At 32.2% G+C, this 17,452-nt stretch overlaps 1 protein-coding gene across 1 annotated transcript; it reads right to left on the bottom strand.

The window, feature by feature from the left end:
* Window positions 1-5,398: 5,398 nt before the first annotated feature.
* LOC111715426 (very-long-chain 3-oxoacyl-CoA reductase) lies at window positions 5,399-10,590 on the bottom strand. Its single transcript, XM_023490744.1, has 11 exons — window positions 10,479-10,590; window positions 10,117-10,197; window positions 9,424-9,573; window positions 9,052-9,159; window positions 8,779-8,879; window positions 7,550-7,621; window positions 7,354-7,468; window positions 6,880-6,944; window positions 6,683-6,736; window positions 5,959-6,036; window positions 5,399-5,615 (listed from the first exon to the last, which is right to left on the bottom strand). The coding sequence occupies exons 1-11, from the start codon at window positions 10,542-10,544 to the stop codon at window positions 5,516-5,518; spliced, it is 990 nt and encodes a 329-aa protein (XP_023346512.1). The 5' UTR covers window positions 10,545-10,590; the 3' UTR covers window positions 5,399-5,515.
* Window positions 10,591-17,452: the final 6,862 nt, after the last annotated feature.

Here is a 17,452-nt window from a genome sequence, read left to right as displayed (position 1 = left end):
GATTTAAACAACAACGGTTTAAATAATTACTTTATTGACTAAACTATTCTACTTTATCAATTTAAGAAATTAAAAATATGTCTATTCATGGTTACGTGGCAGATCTGTGCTCCTCTTGCCGTGTCTCTCTATCCTGCTTAGACTTGGATCGTCTTCCGCCACAATATTCTAGTTCCAGCTCATATTATCTAGCTCCCATCCTGTATATTCTAGTTCCAGCTAATATTATCTAGCTCCCATCCTTTATATTCTAGTTCCAGCTCATATTATCTAGCTCCCATCATGTATATTCTAGTTCCAGCTCATATCATCTAGCCCCCATTCTGTATATTCTAGTTCCAGCTCATATTATCTAGCCCCCATACTTTATATTCTAGTTCCAGCTGATATTATCTAGCCCCCATCCTTTATATTCTAGTTCCAGCTCATATTATCTAGCTCCCATCCTTTATATTCTAGTTCCAGCTAATATTATCTAGCCCCCATCCTTTATATTCTAGTTCCAGCTCATATTATCTAGCCCCCATCCTTTATATTCTAGTTCCAGCTCATATTATCTAGCCCCCATCCTTTATATTCTAGTTCCAGCTCATATTATCTAGCCCCCATCCTTTATATTCTAGTTCCAGCTCATATTATCAAGCCCCCATCCTGTATATTCTAGTTCCAGCTCATATTATCTAGCCCCCATCCTTTATATTATAGTTCCAGCTCATATTATCTAGCCCCCATCCTTTATATTTTAGTTCCAGCTAAGATTATCTAGCCCCCATCCATTATATTCTAGTTCCAGCTAATATTATCTAGCCCCCATCCTTTATATTCTAATTCAGCTGATATTATCTAGCCCCTATTCTTTAAATTTTAGTTCTAGCTAATATTATCTAGCCCCCATCCTTTATATTCTAGTTCCAGCTTATAGTATAAAGCCCCTATCCTTTATATTCTAGTTCCAGCTCATATTATCTAGCCCCAATCCTTTATATTCTGGTTCCAACTCATATTATTTAGCCACCATCCTTTATATTCTAGTTCCAGCTAATATTATCTAGCCACCATCCTTTATATTCTAGTTCCAGCTCATATTATCTAGCCCCCATTCTTTATATTCTAGTTCCAGCTAATATCATCTAGCCCTCATCCTTTATATTCTAGTTCCAGCTCATATTATCTAGCTCCCATCCTGTATATTATAGTTACAGCTAATATTATCTAGCTCCCATCCTTTATATTCTAGTTCCAGCTCATATTATCTAGTTCCCATCCTTTATATTCTAGTTCCAGCTCATATTATCTAGCCCCCATCCTTTATATTTTAGTTTCAGCTAATATTATCTAGCCCCCGTCCTTTATATTCTAGTTCCAGCTCATATTATCTAGCCCCCATTCTTTATATTCTTGTTCCAGCTAATATTATCTAGCTCCCATAATTTTTATTCAAGTTCCAGCTAATATTATCTAGCATCCATTCATTATATTCTAGTTCCAGCTCAGATTATCTAGCCTCCATTCATTATGTTCAAGTTCCAGCTTATATTATCTAGCCTCCATCCCGTATATTTTAGCTCCAGCTTATATTATCTAGCCCTCATCCTTTATAATATAGTTCCAGCTCATGTTATCTAGCCTCCATTCATTATATTCTAGTTTCAGCTAATATTATCTAGCCCCCATCCTTTATATTCTTGTTCCAGCTCATATTATCTAGCATCCATCCTTTATATTCTAGTTCCAGCTTATATTATCTAGCCCTCATCCTTTATATTCTAGTTCCAGCTCATATTATCTAGCCCCCATCCTTTATATTCTAGTTCATCTGATATTATCTAGCCACTTTCCATTTTATTCTAGTTCATCTGATATTATCTAGCCCCCATCCTTTATATTCTAGTTCCAGCTCATATTATCTAGCATCCATCCTTTATATTCTAGTTCCAGCTTATATTATCTAGCCCCCATCCTTTATATTCTAGTTCATCTGATATTATCTAGCCACTTTCCATTTTATTCTAGTTCATCTGATATTATCTAGCCCCCATCCTTTATATTCTAGTTCCAGCTCATATTATCTAGCATCCATCCTTTATATTCTAGTTCCAGCTTATATTATCTAGCCCTTATCCTTTATATTCTAGTTCCAGCTAATATTATCTACCCCCCATCCTTTATATTCTAGTTCCAGCTAATATTATCTAGCCACCATCCTGTACATTCTAGTTCCAGCTCATATTATCAACCATCCTTATATTCTAGTTCCAGCTAACATTATCTAGCCCCCATCCTTTATATTCTAGTTCCAGCTAATATTATCTAGCCACCATCCTGTACATTCTTGTTCCAGCTCATATCATCAACCATCCTTTATATTATAGTTCCAGCTCATATTATCTAGCTCCATCCTGTATATTCTAGTTCCAGCTCATATTATCCAGCCCCCATCCTGTATATTCTAGTTCCAGCTAATATTATCTAGCCCCCATCCTTTATATTCTAGTTCCAGCTCATAGTATCTAGCCCCCATCCTTTATATTCTAGTTCCAGCTCATATTATCTAGCCCCCATCCTTTATATTCTAGTTCATCTGATATTATCTAGCCACTATCCATTTTATTCTAGTTCATCTGATATTATTTAGCCCCCATCCTTTATATTCTAGTTCATCTGATATTATCTAGCCACTATCCATTTTATTCTAGTTCATCTGATATTATCTAGCCCCCATCCTTTATATCTAGTTCCAGCTAATATTATCTAGCCCCCATCCTGTATATTCTAGTTCCAGCTTATATTATCTAGCCCACATCCTTTATATTCTAGTTCCAGCTCTGATTATCTAGCCCCCACTTTATATTCTATTTGCAGCTATTATCTAGCCCCCATTCTTTATATTCTAGTTCCAGCTAATATTATCAACCATCCTTTATATTCTAGTTCCAGCTAATATTATCAAGCCCCCATCCTTTATATTCTAGTTCCAGCTTATATTATCTAGCCCCCATCCTTTATATTCTAGTTCCAGCTCATATCATCAACCATCCTTTATATTCTAGTTCCAGCTCATGTTATTTAGCCCCATCTTTTATATTCTAGTTCCAGCTATATTATCTAGCCCCCATCCTTTATATTCTAGTTCCAGCTCATATTATCTAGCCCCCATCCATTATATTCTAGTTCATCCTTTATATTCTAGTTCCATATTATCTAGCCCCCATCCTTTATATTCTAGTTCCAGCTCATATTATCTAGCCCCCATCATTTATATTCTAGTTCCAGCTCATGTTATTTAGCCTCCATCCTTTATATTCTAGTTCCAGCTCATATTATTTAGCCCCATCTTTTATTTTAGTTATAAAACGACAAACAATCTTTTTTGAAACGTAGTTGCAATATAATGACTTTTCGTCTGTAACAAAATAAAATGACCAAAAACATTGAAAATGTTTTCCGAAATGGATAAATTACGATTTTAATATGATTTTAATATACTCATTATGTGCTGTCTGAAGTAATAGGAGAGAAATATAGAAATTTAATTTCCCACAAATATTTTTTATTTTCAGAAACAAAAATTTATTAAAATCCTGTATTTGTCCGCTTTACGCTTAAATATTAAAAAGATTGTTTATGGGGTTGGGTAACGGGGCAATTTTTTTTCAAGATAATCTTGAATAACAAAAATAAATATTAACTTTCAAGTTTGAGCTCCTTCATGCTTTCTCATCTCTAAACAAATCTCAAAATCTTTATAAAAATTTTGAATTTAATTTCCGGTTCAAAATATGAGGTGTGCTAGACTTGAGGAAAAAAATTGAAATGTATCTGTTAAACGAAAATTTTAAGAATCCAAACAATTTTAAAAATAATATAGCACTAAAAAATTCCTTGTCTTTATTTTTGTCCCAATAGAATATAATATTAGTTGTAACTAGAATATAAAGGATGGGGGCTAGATAATATGAGCTGGACCTAGAATATAAAGGATGGGGGCTAGATAATATTAGCTGGAACTAGAATATAATGAATGGATGCTAGATAATATGAGCTGGAACTAGAATATAAAGGATCGGGGCTAGATAATATGAGCTGGAACTAGAATATAAAGGATGGGGGCTAGATAATATGAGTTGGAACTAGAATATAAAGTATGGGGGCTAGATAATATTAGCTGGAACTAGAATATAAAGGATGGGGGCTAGATAATATGAGCTGGAACTAGAATATAAAAGATGGGGGCTAGATAATATTAGCTGGAACTAGAATATAAAGGATGGGGGCTAGATAATATGAGCTGGAACTAGAATATAAAGGATGAGGGCTAGATAATATAAGCTGGAACTAGAATATAAAGGATGGGGGCTAGATAATATTAGCTTGAACTAGAATATAAAGGATGGGGGCTAGATAATATCAGCTGAATTAGAATATACGTGATGGGGGCTAGATAATATGAGCTGGAACTAGAATATAAAGGATGGGGGCTACGTAATATGAGTTGGAACTAGAATTCATTGTTGCAAGACCATTACTGTTTTTAATTCTAATTATGAAGAACAAATCCCTCAAGCAAAATCTTAGGTTATACGAACATACAGAGAGATGCGCGTATTAGAAAGCAACAAACTTAATGCGTTATATCTAAATTTTGTTAATTATGAAGAAAATTGTTCGGGATGGATCCTACATTTTCCACATATTCATACCATTCTATAAACAACATTCTCGTAATTTTGAAAACCTTTCAGAAAATTCGATAATACGAACAGACGATATGTGTTTTAACAGTTTCTGTTGTTTAAGTAATCTACATGTTTTAGTCATATTAAATAAGCATTTGTTAATTATTTGCAAGAAAAAATACACGTTCTCTTTTTCAATGCAGGTAACATTATATCTTGACGACGAAAATATTTTCTATGTTAACAATAGAGAATCCGGCCTCAACAAAACATGACGTTTTTATCATAAACATACACGGGTTAAATATTTGGAAAATAAAATTATTTGGAACACAATAATAACTACCGGACATGTTTACGTTAATGTGACAACAAGAAAACTGTGGAATAAGAATATCAAGTAAATCGGTTTACTAGTAGCTTCTTAAACCACAGAGACTGTTCATTTAGTCTGACAGCTGTTTTCCTAGTCTAGAATTGTCTGGTTCTCATTTTATAAATCTTTAATAATTTCCAAGAAACCTCAAGATTTTCAAACTAAAAAGAAATTAATGGCTCAAACTTGCAACCTCTTTAAAAAAAATAATAATAGAAATAAAAATTAAAGAAAAGACTTCCATGATAATCCAAGCATAGTTCTATACAGATGATACATTGATGTATACATGTTAAAGACAACGGCAGATGATGGAGACAGAGTTTGCTGCAAAAAAAGCATCACACAAGATAGAAAATATTTTTATTACTGAGAATTTTGATCTATTTGCCAATATTTTGCTATGTGTATTGTAAGCAAATTAAAATAAATATTGTTATTGCTCTATTTTCAAAATGAATTCTTATTTATTTTTCTTGAGCTTCTTCATCAATGCCTCCTCCCGTATCTGTGATAGTGCTGCCAGTGTTAGCTGTCCCTGTAATCCAACCCAGCCAAGTAAACTATAGCAAAATAAACAAGTTTATATAAAGTTGATAAATCCTAGAGTTTGTAACCACTAGTAAATGGTAAGATTATCTATGTTCAATTTAAAATAGGATTTTAATGGAGCTTTAAAAATGTTGTTTAATCTTAGATAGATATGAAATTAAAATACAAAAAAAGATACATTTAATTATTTGAAAGATTTAGATACTTTGTATATATCCAAATTAGAGATTATACATTTTTATAAATAACAATTAATGCATCTTTATTTTATAATTATATGTTTAAATAAAAAAAATTGTTGCATAAGAATTGTGTGTTATTAATTTAATGAATTATAAATCAGGATATAATTACTTGACTGCTATATACACCAGATCATGAGGGAAGTATCCTGTTGAGATGGATTCTATTCCTAGTGTTGCCAGAGCAGATCTATAGATAAATATTCAATATAAAACATTGATTTATTTATTAAAATGGAGGATTTATTACCGTGTTAAATGACTAAAGTTTAACCCAATTTCATTGTTACTAGGAAAGGACAAATTGAAGTAAACTTTAAGTAAACCTCTTCTTGTCCTTCTTCTTTAAAAAAAACTAAATTCAAAATTCTCTGCAGCTTTGTTCCTTGGTAGGAGGAAGAATGCAGTTGTGTGTGTACTGTGTATTATTGTTGTATTCTAAACCTAAACCATATAAATATACCTCACATATTGTTGTGATTTAGCTACAAAGAATGCAGTTGTGTGTGTTCTGTGTATTATTGCTGTATTCCTAAACCTAAACTATATAAACATACCCCACATATTGTTGTGGTTTAGCAACAAAGAATGCAGTTGTGTGTGTTCTGTGTATTATTGTTGTATCCTAAACCTAAACCATATAAATTTACCTCACATATTGTTGTGGTTTAGCTACAAAGAATGCAGTTGTGTGTGTACTGTGTATTATTATTGTATCCTAAACCTAAACTATATAAATATACCTCACATATTGTTGTGGTTTAGCTACAAAGAATGCAGTTGTGTGTGTACTGTGTATTATTGTTGTATCCTAAACCTAAACTATATAAATATACCTCACATATTGTTGTGGTGTAGCTACAAAGAATGATGGTTCTTCAACTTTTGACCTGAACGATGAACAATAATATTATTCTAACATTTTTGTTTTTATTAATTTTATTTATATATTATATATCTGTTGGTATTATTTGCAAAACAAAGTTTTATATTGTGCTTTAAATGGTTAATTTATATGTAATATTTTACTTACATATTACTAACAACAAAACCTGGAGCTAACGCTTGAACAATTATTCCTTTACTTCTATACTCGATCTGCAATATTAAATATATTTACGTAATTAACAATGAATGAAGGTAAGAAATAAGAGATTAAGATGAAAAAATCCCGTAAACACAAAAGTTGAGACAACTTCAGTTTTTAGAGACAACTGAACGGGATTTATTCAGTATTGTTTTCTCAAATTCCTGGTAACCTTCAGATGTAGACCCTCATATTTATGAAAGCTATGCATGTAGTCATAAAACTATTATCTATCCTTTGTGGTTAAGCAAGATGGCATCAAAAGATACTGTTAAGCGAGAAGCATTACATTGTTAAGAGTTTTGTGGACAAATATTTATTTGGTTTCTTCCAATTCAATGTAATTTTCTTTGTGGTGGAGTGTGGACCCTATTATTAGATATCATAATAAAAAATCATTCTGAACTCGTTAATTTGTACCTCTAAATCCTGACTGAATTGTCTAACAAAAGCTTTACAAGCTGAGTATACGGAGAATAGAGGTGAGGTCTGTAGAGCAGAAAGAGAACTAAGATTTATCACAGCTCCTCGTTTCCTAAATATAATTAAATAGACCCTTTATTACCAGTATTCGATCAGGCTCACGTCGATCCTTTACCCAAAATAGTAATTTTACCTTTCTACCATTCCGGGGAGAACTGCTAGAGTTACATTTATAACTGAAGACACATTCACACTCACCATATCCCTGAAATTAGTCAAGTCATGTGTGTACAATAATAACATTCAGGGTTACCCACAAAAGATGAGACTTCAGAGACGACTGTACGAAACATATTCTGTCTGTTTACTTAAACTTATGGTTCTCTGCATCTGTGAACTGGATTCTCTCTTTGCCAAATCATTAGATAAGCCAGAAAGACAGACAACTTAATTTAACCTTGTAATCGTCATATTTTTTCAGAGTTTCATGTCGTTTTATCAGTCTCATTCTTTGTGGGTAACCCTGAACGTATGTAATACACATACGTAAATTCTAATTATAGTCGTAACTTCAAGTGACTTTTCTATTCACAAGAGTACCCATAAAATCTTGTCTAAACAATATTTTCAAAGATATTATCGTTCAATTCTTACAACAATCTCTCTATTGTGATGTTTAGTTGGTGAGAACAGAAGAAATGTGCATGTTCATTTTGTAAAGAAACCACAATAAAACATAATTCTATATTTATTTATTCTATTTTCTACGTGGAAAGGGTACAGTTGTGAATTGGACCTACCACTCTCTGTATAAATGTAGGGTCGCTTGAAATTATGTTTACAGTCCCTTCGACAATACATGTATTTAAACACTTGTCAGGGTTAATCAGAACACGTTAAGCACCTAAGGATATTTTGCTTTGCACAAATGATAGTTCTGGTCTTGAATATTTCTTAAACATTTCATTATATCTGTGGTCATTTTTTGCATGCGTCATAAGTTTACAGAATTTTTGGTTTTAGAGTTTTTGTCACAAATCTTTCCAACCTAAGGGTATAAAACTTTGATATTTTAAACTTAGACTATTTGATCTAACAGAATTCATAGTTTGAAATATCAAAGGTTTACGATACCAGGTTGCTAAGATATAAAGAAAGATAAAGATATTAAAGTTTGTGGCGAAACCTCTTTTCCTTCTCAAAGTATCTTATTCATACAGTGTTGCACAGTACGTGCAAGCTTTTATAGGACCGATCTGAACAGGCTTGAACCTCAATATATGAGGTGAAATTGTCTGTCAAAAAAGTTATAGCACTGCATAATTAAATGATAGTTTTATTTATAGTTATTTATGCCTAAGTAACTTCCCAACTTCCTATTATACCCCATAAATATGAATTTTGTATTGTAATGAAATATACCTTGAGACTTGAGCACAGTTTTCAATATCTAGAAAATATTCAGGATGTTCATATCCCATCCCAACATTGTTGATCAGCAGACCAATATCTCCTTTTATATCCTGAAACAATTTATAAGTATATTTTTGTCATGCATTAGCGGATTTTTTAACATCAGTTATATTGGAAAAGAAAGATGTGAAATGCGTTTAAAGTTTTAATTTATAGTTCAAAACTTTGAAACTTCTGTGGTCTGTACATCAGTTTACAATATATTATTTGATAAAGAATTACCATTATGCCATATTGTATCTTCTCTAGAACTGTGTCAGCTTGAGTAAAATCTACAGGAATTATTATTGTTCTGATATTGAACCTTCGCTCAAGCTTCTCAGCTAAATCCTAAACAAATAAATAAACAGGGCTACTCACAAAGTTGACACTTTTATGACGACCTGTAACTCATTCAAGTAACTATAAGCATAAATTTCAAGTGAGCTTCCATTCTATGAAGTTCATTTCAGATTGACAACGATACCCCTTGAGGGAGATATTGATCCTTAAGTAAAACTTTTTTTTGTGCGAGAATCAACTTTAAATAAATTTTGAATAAAAGGATGTATTTTCAATTTTTTTGAATTTTTATCAAAATTATAAATATGTAACCTCTAGTTTGCTTTGATTTCTACTAACTAGAACTATATTCATTCCTCTGCTCGCCAGCTCTTCTACAAATCCTTTCCCTATTCCGTGGGTAGCGCCGGTCACAACAGCCCAGTCACCTAGTGTAGTCACATCCACAGCACAACGAACAAACTGATAAAAAAGATGATTTTACATTAATCGTAACGGTAAATTATCGTATCCATAGTAAAACATTGTTTGTAAAAAAATGTATGAGCTGTTTCAATTACAAAAAATAATTCATCCTGAGCTGGAAACTTTAGAATTATGGATATCGAGATCAATGCTAAATCTCATCTTTTTAGTCCCAAGATTAATTTTATCTTTAGTCGGGTCGGCTCAAAATATTGTTATCCAAAAAGAGCAGGATTAAGCAGAAATCATGTTTCCACAGTGGATATTCAGATTGAGCGATCGGGATTTAAGGCATTCAATTCTAAATTTGTCAGCTTAGAGCTGAAAACTTTAGATTGGGACATCCTTAATCCCGATCGATTATTTAGTCCGGAGATTAAGAACAAGCAAGAAGAGAACAAGCATCATTTAATCTGGAGATTAAGAAAAAGAGGAGATCAAGCATTAATCTCGATATCCACCATTCTAAAGTTTTCGGCTCTGGAAACATATACAAACGAATGAAAGAATCAGAAAAAACAAACAAAATTATAAAATTACCTTTGACAAGTATTTAAACATATGGTTAGCTGAATAAATGCATGACAAAACTCCGATAACCGTGAATAAGATCATCAATTTCTGAATAAAAAAGAAAATATGAGATATGAAACAAGAACAGGATGAATATCCAGGGTTACCCACAAAAGATGGAACTTAATAGACGATTGTACGAAATTTATACTATCTGTTTTCTTATATTTAGAATTTCCAATCTCTGTAAATTTTTTATCTTTGAGAAATATTTAAAGATATACCTTTAAATAACTAAATTCAAGGCAGAAGTCTCAATTAAGAGTTTCAGGTCGTCTTTACAATTTCATCCTTTGTGGTTATCCCTGTATAATCTTTATGAAAGATACCTGACAGTTCTGAACTAAACTTATCGCACTTTGAATAGCCAAAGTCAGTTCACTGAGAGAATCCATTTTCACGTGTGAATCCAAGTGGAAAATTAATTTTGCGAATTTTTGTTAAATTGTTCGCGGATTTTTCATGTTAGAAACTGAAATTTGAAGTAAAATTTTTAATCGAAATTACGATTTGAATATATTGAGTAGTTAAATTTCACGAATAACGTGCAATGGAGTTTCCCAATAAAACAATTCACAACTTAAACACTGAAAATTATAGAGTTAGAACTTAAAAAAAGATAACGAAAGCATTTCGTATCATAACCATCAAAAAAATGTTTCTTATTTGAGATTTGACACTTGGCAGTCTTTAAATTTTCCATAGCGTTTATATAAACAAGATTTACTCCATACAATGCCTCTGTTTATCCGGTGCTGAAAACTTTAGAATGGGATATCATTAATCCCGATCGGTTAATTTATCTGAAGATTAATAACAGGAGGAGAATAAGCATTATTTAATCTGGAGATTAAGAAAAAGAGGAGATCAAGCATTGATTTCGATATCCACCATTCTAAAGTTTACAGCTCTGCACTTTCAGTACTTTCATTATTATTTCAGTGCATTAATTATTATTCTCTCAGTAGTGTATCCATTTCCCTTTTGTATATTTTTTATTACTTTTTATTACTATCAGTATCAGTATTCAGTACATCCATAATCAAGCTTAGCAAATCAAAGTGAATTCATTTTTCAGTTAAACCCAGAAGTTTGGAGATATCTGAGGAATTTATAAAATGTCGTATTCTTAGCATTAGCAACGTCTTTTTTTACTAATCTATTTGCCGACGATACTAGTTTTCTAAAATCATCTCCACATATCGAAACTTTAGTAATTGATGCCAACTTTGAACTAAAAAAGGCAGCTGTATGATTTCTGGCAAACCGTTTAACATTAAATGTCTCCAAAACAAAGTTTATGATATTTATAGTAGTAAAATACAATTGAAAAATTTGTAATTTCTTTTGATGTCTCCTATCCGAATTAAAATTCAAGAAATTAGAAAACAAAAAAAGAATGTGAAGAAACCACATGAACATATTGGTATCTAAAAATTGCAGGTAACTAAAAAACTGCCTGACCCCATTCATGAAAACGGGTTTCTGATTCGTTACATTATCATTATCACTGAATGCAAGGTTTAAATGCAAGGAAAGTTAATTGCAGTTGCGTACATATTGAAACCAGTTCTCTCTGGGTGGAATATTTGTAAACAAGAATAGATGCATCAGTGTTCGTTTAGTATCCGAGGAGGTTAAAACATTAAATTTTGATAATTTTGAAAATTCACATGATAGTTTCCGGTGACCAGAATATTTCAGTGATTTTTTATGTGAAAGATGGATACCATGTCAGGCTTCGACACCCATCTTGTGTTTACATTACCGCCCAGAGACAGTACACTACAGTACAAAAGATGCGTACATCTCTGAATTAACTTGCCTTGCATTATAACCTTGACGGTATGTAACTTCTGAGTTTTATTACGATACTGTACTGCCTAAAATTTTTGGCTCTACGTGCACACCTTTTTTTACAACACTTAACTTCATCATGAAAAAGCAGAAAACCTAGTTACTTTTGTTACATTACAACTCCGCTCCCCTCCCTCCCCACTGAAAATAATGCATGAAATAAGAAACAAGTAAAAATTTGCGAGAGAAAGCTCCCCTTGTAATAAAAAGGTTGAATACAAGAGAACGGAATGAAGGCAAATCTTGTACACTAGAGCCCTTCATACTCTTCAACAAAAGATTGCTAAGAAGATTTTAAAAAGCTTTAAAAGTAACATTTTTAGGATACCTTTTCCTGATTGTCACAGTGGCTCTTTTTCTCCATTTTACTGGGTTTAACAACTTTTTCACATCTTCCCTTTCCCCGCTATCTTCTAATCAAGATTTGTAAGATTCACTGGACAATGTGTGCATGTCGGGGGGTTGTATTGCTCCTTCTTTTTATTGCTTCGAATATTTATAGATCGTGTATGTCCCAAAAAACATGACAGTTGTAAGATGACTTGAAGGTCGTCTTTGAATTTTGTCAAATTTTGGACATCTAGTCGTAAACCTAATTATAGAAGTCAAGGGTGTAATGCAAGGAAAGTTAATTGCGGTCATGTATACTCTGCGTACATATTGAAACCAGTTCTCTTTGGGCGGAATTTTTAAACAAGAATGGGCGCATCAGTCTTCGTTTAGTATCCGAGGAGGTTAAAAGCATTAAATTTTGATAATTTTGATAATTCACTTAATAGTTTCCTCTGACCAGTATATTTCATTGATTTGACATCCGTCTTGTATTTACATTCCCGCCCAGAGACAGTACACTGCAGTACAAAAGATGTGTACACTTCTGAAATAACTTTCCTTGCATTACATCCTTGTTAGAAGTAAAGTTTATGAGGTAATATTCACAAAAAACTCCTAGTCCTGGCATTTCCAATGTGTTTTAAATACTACTAGCAATTTTGTCTAGATTTCGACAACTTTAAACTTATTTAAAAAATGAAATCTGAACGAACTGTTTTGTATCCCCGGCAATATTGACAGCAAAAAAGAGAAAACATTCTTATAATTGCAAGTTTAGGAGAATTTTGTAATTATTAAGTTTCAAGAATCACATCTTCAAAAGTAGGTTGACGATTGAACGTAAATGATTTCAAAGATTAAAGACGAACTGTTATGTTTCGTGTGCACATCCTGTATATAAATCGTGAAATCGGGAAATGGTGTAGATACAATAATCAGCCCAATAATTAACAAACTTGGTGACCGTATACAAAAAGAAATATGACAGTGTCAACATACTAATAATTTGTTTTTATACTAAGAAATGTTTTTACATCTGTTTATTTGCTAAATAGACATTTCAACAATCTTTGATGATTTAACCCTTCAAAGGTAAGGGGGTCTGAATCAATGTGTTGACTGGGAGTGGGGCCTTCGAGAATAGGTATAGGGTTAAAATGTATGTTCACATCCAAATTTTCAAGGCCAGCTCAATGAAAAAAAATTAGATCGATATCTTTTATAGTTTGGGTGCTAGGGAGGGTTGAAAAATATGCCAAAAAAAGGTAAAAGAGTGTAAAAAAAATATTTTTTGTTAAAAACCAATATGAAAGTGTGCCACATGTTTCTACGTCTATTTTTCCAGGGCTTTACAAAAAGAAAGGTTTTAGATCGGTAGCTTTAGTCATAAAAAGGTTATGTACCCTATGCATAAAAAACTTTACAAAAAATCCTTCAAATTTCTATCTATTAAAAGTAAAAAAAAATCATGGGGATAGTGTCAAAACGAGAGTGCTAGGGAAAAAAAACTGGAGGGTGAATATTGGTTTACTAGTAGTTTAAAAATCTTCCTATTAAAAGGTTCTATGTACGTAACGCTACACAATTGCTTAGTTACATTAGAGTTAGAATTACATAACTTATTTTAATCAGTTTTCTTCCTATACCAACGTTTTAAGGCTACAAAGTTTTAATTTATTTATTGTGTTAATTTCCCTCCCCTCTTCTCTGCCTTCCCTCCCTCCACTACTCCACCACCTCCACCCCTCCTCCCGGCCCTTTGTACCTGAATTCATCTGAATAGGACCTTTAAACAGTTCGGATTTCTGACCCAAAACCTGCTCCAACTTTCCCTTTCAAAAACATTTGAATTCTACGCGGGCGAGAAACTAGAGACTCTACGGTGTGCTGGAAGCCGGAAAAGTGAGCAGACTTCTCAGTACGATGTCTCTCTTCCGCGCGAAGGGGTCTCTGTGAATTATGGGGATTATGCCTTATCTAATACTAGCTTGGGATTGCCTAGAAACGTACACTTAACTTAGAATTTTGCTTGGAAATTCGAAACCAAGCAGAAACCATCTTTGTAACTTAAAATTTGAATAAGTTCGGACAATTATAAACATCCATAACGTCCCTTTCTTGTTGTCAACGAGGTCCCACAAAAAAATTGGGCCCGATCGTTTAAGCCGTTTTGAAGTTTATTGGATACAAAGAAACAGCCAAACAAACAGACAAGCAAAGTTTAAAATTAGACTAGGCATTTAGGGCGTTTCGCGCCCGTTTTTAATTGAATTGTGAACATGTTCTCTTTGTATACATTGTAAAACAAAAACAACTGCGTTTTGTTCAAAATTAGGACTAAATATAGAAAAGCAACTCGTATAATTCACAGAAAAAGCTCTATCAAAACAACATTCTTATTGTTTTAGCATTATATTCTTTTGTGCTTTTATGTTATGTATTGTTTTTCTGTTATTCTGTTAAAAATTTGTATCTTTAAAAGCATTAGTTTCCGTAGCGTTTTTCGTTTAGCAAAACTGAGAAATTTAATTTTTAATGCAGATCTAGAGTATCTTTTGGTGCAATTTTGACTACATAAGGGGGGGGGGGGTTAGGTGATATAGGTTAAATCCAGTGAGGAGTCGTGTCACGATTATCGATATGGTTCTGTATCATCTTCATATGTACAGTGAGAAGGATCATTATTAAGAAACATAAGAGTTCTTTCTTTTCTGAACATTTTAAAATGTTGACCTACTTTAGATTTTCAATCATACAAAAAAAAAAATTTCAACCTTTTAAAGGAAAAACTAGGGTTGATACTCTTTTTGACAGTTCTTATATAATTTTTGTTAAAATTTACTTAAACTTTGATTTTTTCATAAAACACCAAAATTGTATCGAAATGTTTCTTATTCCATGATTTTAAAATCAATCAGACAAAATTAAATAAAATCAAGAAAATGTAGCACTGAAACTGGTAACTGGTGAGATGATATCATTAGTCAAATTAGCATTGGAATTAAGGACTTATCAGTTATGGCACTTCTAATTACACCATAATACCTCTCAATTATTCATGTTAATTACTATCTTCAGAACTAGTGATAGATGGATAGATAAGTGATAAAAAGTGATTTGTGAGTGATTGTAAACTAAGAGATTTCGTGACCAGTGAAAATTAAAAAACTAGAGGTAAACAACAAGTTTAAAAAAAAACAAAAGCTTAATTCCATTCAGCTTTTATATCTTTTAGACCATTAATGAAAGTATTGCTTGGGGTTTTTACTAAACTGTAAGCATAATTTTAAATGACCTTCCGTGGTAAGATGGAAATGTCCGATTTACAATAGTACCCTTGATTCTTGAATCCTTTATTTGATCATGTTGTTTTTCTGACTCGAAAAATTATTGATTCTGATTATTTCTCAATTTTGTTTCCTGTCAGGAAAAGTGCGCGAGTCACTTTTGCACACCAAACTCCAAAACAAATAAACAGTTAAAAAAACATGAATATCTCATTCCTATTTGTCCAGACTAAGATTTTTATTATACAGTTGTAAATCGGGCATTGCGATCATTGCATGGCGAGTCACTTCTAATTATACTTAAGTATCATGAATGTTTCTTGTATAGTGTGAACCAATTATATTGAGAATAAAGTGACTTTTGGAATTCGGATTGTCTTTGAATTGCAAGGTATTGCATCGTAAATAAAGTGCAGTTGTCGAAAACTCTTTTTTTGGGATTTCCAAACATAGTCCGCCATTTATATCTTCAAAACTGACAGATAATTGTTTTAAATTGTCTAGATTATTTAATACCATAACTTAGACTTATAATAGTCGTCTTCTTATTCACAGTTTATGGTTCCCACTGTATACTTTAATACCATAACTTAGACTTATAATAGTCGTCTTCTTATTCATAGTTTATGGTTCCCACTGTATACTTTAATTACAGCATCTTAATAATGCCTTTCATTCATTTGTCGCGAACTATTCCTTTCTATTGATTTTTTTGCATAGATAAATAAAAACACAGATAAACCACTAGATGTAGTCTTTCAAGATTTACGGGGCAGATCTGTCTTGTAATTCAACGCTGCCTGCGTGGAACTACTTTGGGCTACTGCCTCTGGGTAATTGTGAACGAAAAACTCTTAAATCTAGAAAAGACGATATCCAGTGTTTTATCTGTGTTGTTACTAATCTATATTTTTTATCTACACAATTAAGATTTGGATTAAAAAGATTATGAAGAAAAGCGAGAACCAGTAAACTCTGAAATGTTGTCTTCTTTTTTAAGTGATCATGACATGTCGCTGAGGAATTTGTAATTTACAATTAAACTTACTCTGAAAACGGAAGACAAAAGACAACATTTATTCTACGGTTTCCTGATTCTCGTTTTTCAGGAAAAAAGTTACTATTTACCAGTTCTGCCATTTTTTGATCTTCTAATATATCCTTATTTTATGTTTCTCTTCAAGTCCTTCAATCGTTGAGTTCGGATCAGTGAAAGAGAAATTACGTTAACATATTTTAATATTATTGACAGGTCTGAGATAGAAGAATGTCAAAGCTGCACCGATCGTATTCTTTCAATCCAGGCAACCCAGATATATATTTTTATATTATATATACATTGGAATTTTTTTATATACATTCTATATTTATTTGCTTGGCTGTTTGGGCAAGGGCGTTTCTTTAACTAAAGGAAAGGTTTAAAGACTATCTTTAATTATTGCTCAAATTCAAATAGAAAAATCTGTCAAAAGTTGAGAATGAATAAAAATGGCCGATTGTCAGAGCACGCAGTGATGATTATTTTTCAGCCTCCCCTTTCATTTTTCCTTTAACGTAAGGTGCTTGTCTCCCTAACGATTATTAATCAAAGTTATTATAAGAAAAGTAATATGAAAACTTAAATATTTACAATAAACCAAAGAAAATATGAATATTTTTTTTCTAAATAATATTTTTCTTAAAAAATATTAGGGTCGTATGTTTTATAACTTTCCTAACTGTGCAGTATAGTGTTTACAAATACAATACATTGATATATAGATTAAAGATAGATTAAAGATAGACTAGATAGACTAGATTTACTAGATAGACTAGATAGACTAGAA

The sequence above is a fragment of the Eurytemora carolleeae genome, unplaced genomic scaffold (assembly GCF_000591075.1).
Source record: "Eurytemora carolleeae unplaced genomic scaffold, Eaff_2.0 scaffold1699, whole genome shotgun sequence".
Classification (NCBI taxonomy): domain Eukaryota; kingdom Metazoa; phylum Arthropoda; class Copepoda; order Calanoida; family Temoridae; genus Eurytemora; species Eurytemora carolleeae.
The sequence above is the reverse complement of the archived record's forward strand: the minus strand, read 5'-3'. Positions and strand labels throughout refer to the sequence as shown.

What these genes read in the sequence shown, in the direction of transcription:
- LOC111715426 (XM_023490744.1), bottom strand. Translation starts at nt 10,544, where the DNA reads ATGGATTCTCTCAGTGAACTGACTTTGGCTATTCAAAGTGCGATAAGT. An exon ending in AGATACAATATGGCATAATG is followed by an intron (nt 8,880 to 9,051) that starts GTAATTCTTTAT and finishes AAATTGTTTCAG; the next exon opens with GATATAAAAGGAGATATTGG. An exon ending in GGTTTTGTTGTTAGTAATAT is followed by an intron (nt 6,737 to 6,879) that starts GTAAGTAAAATA and finishes TTCATCGTTCAG; the next exon opens with GTCAAAAGTTGAAGAACCAT.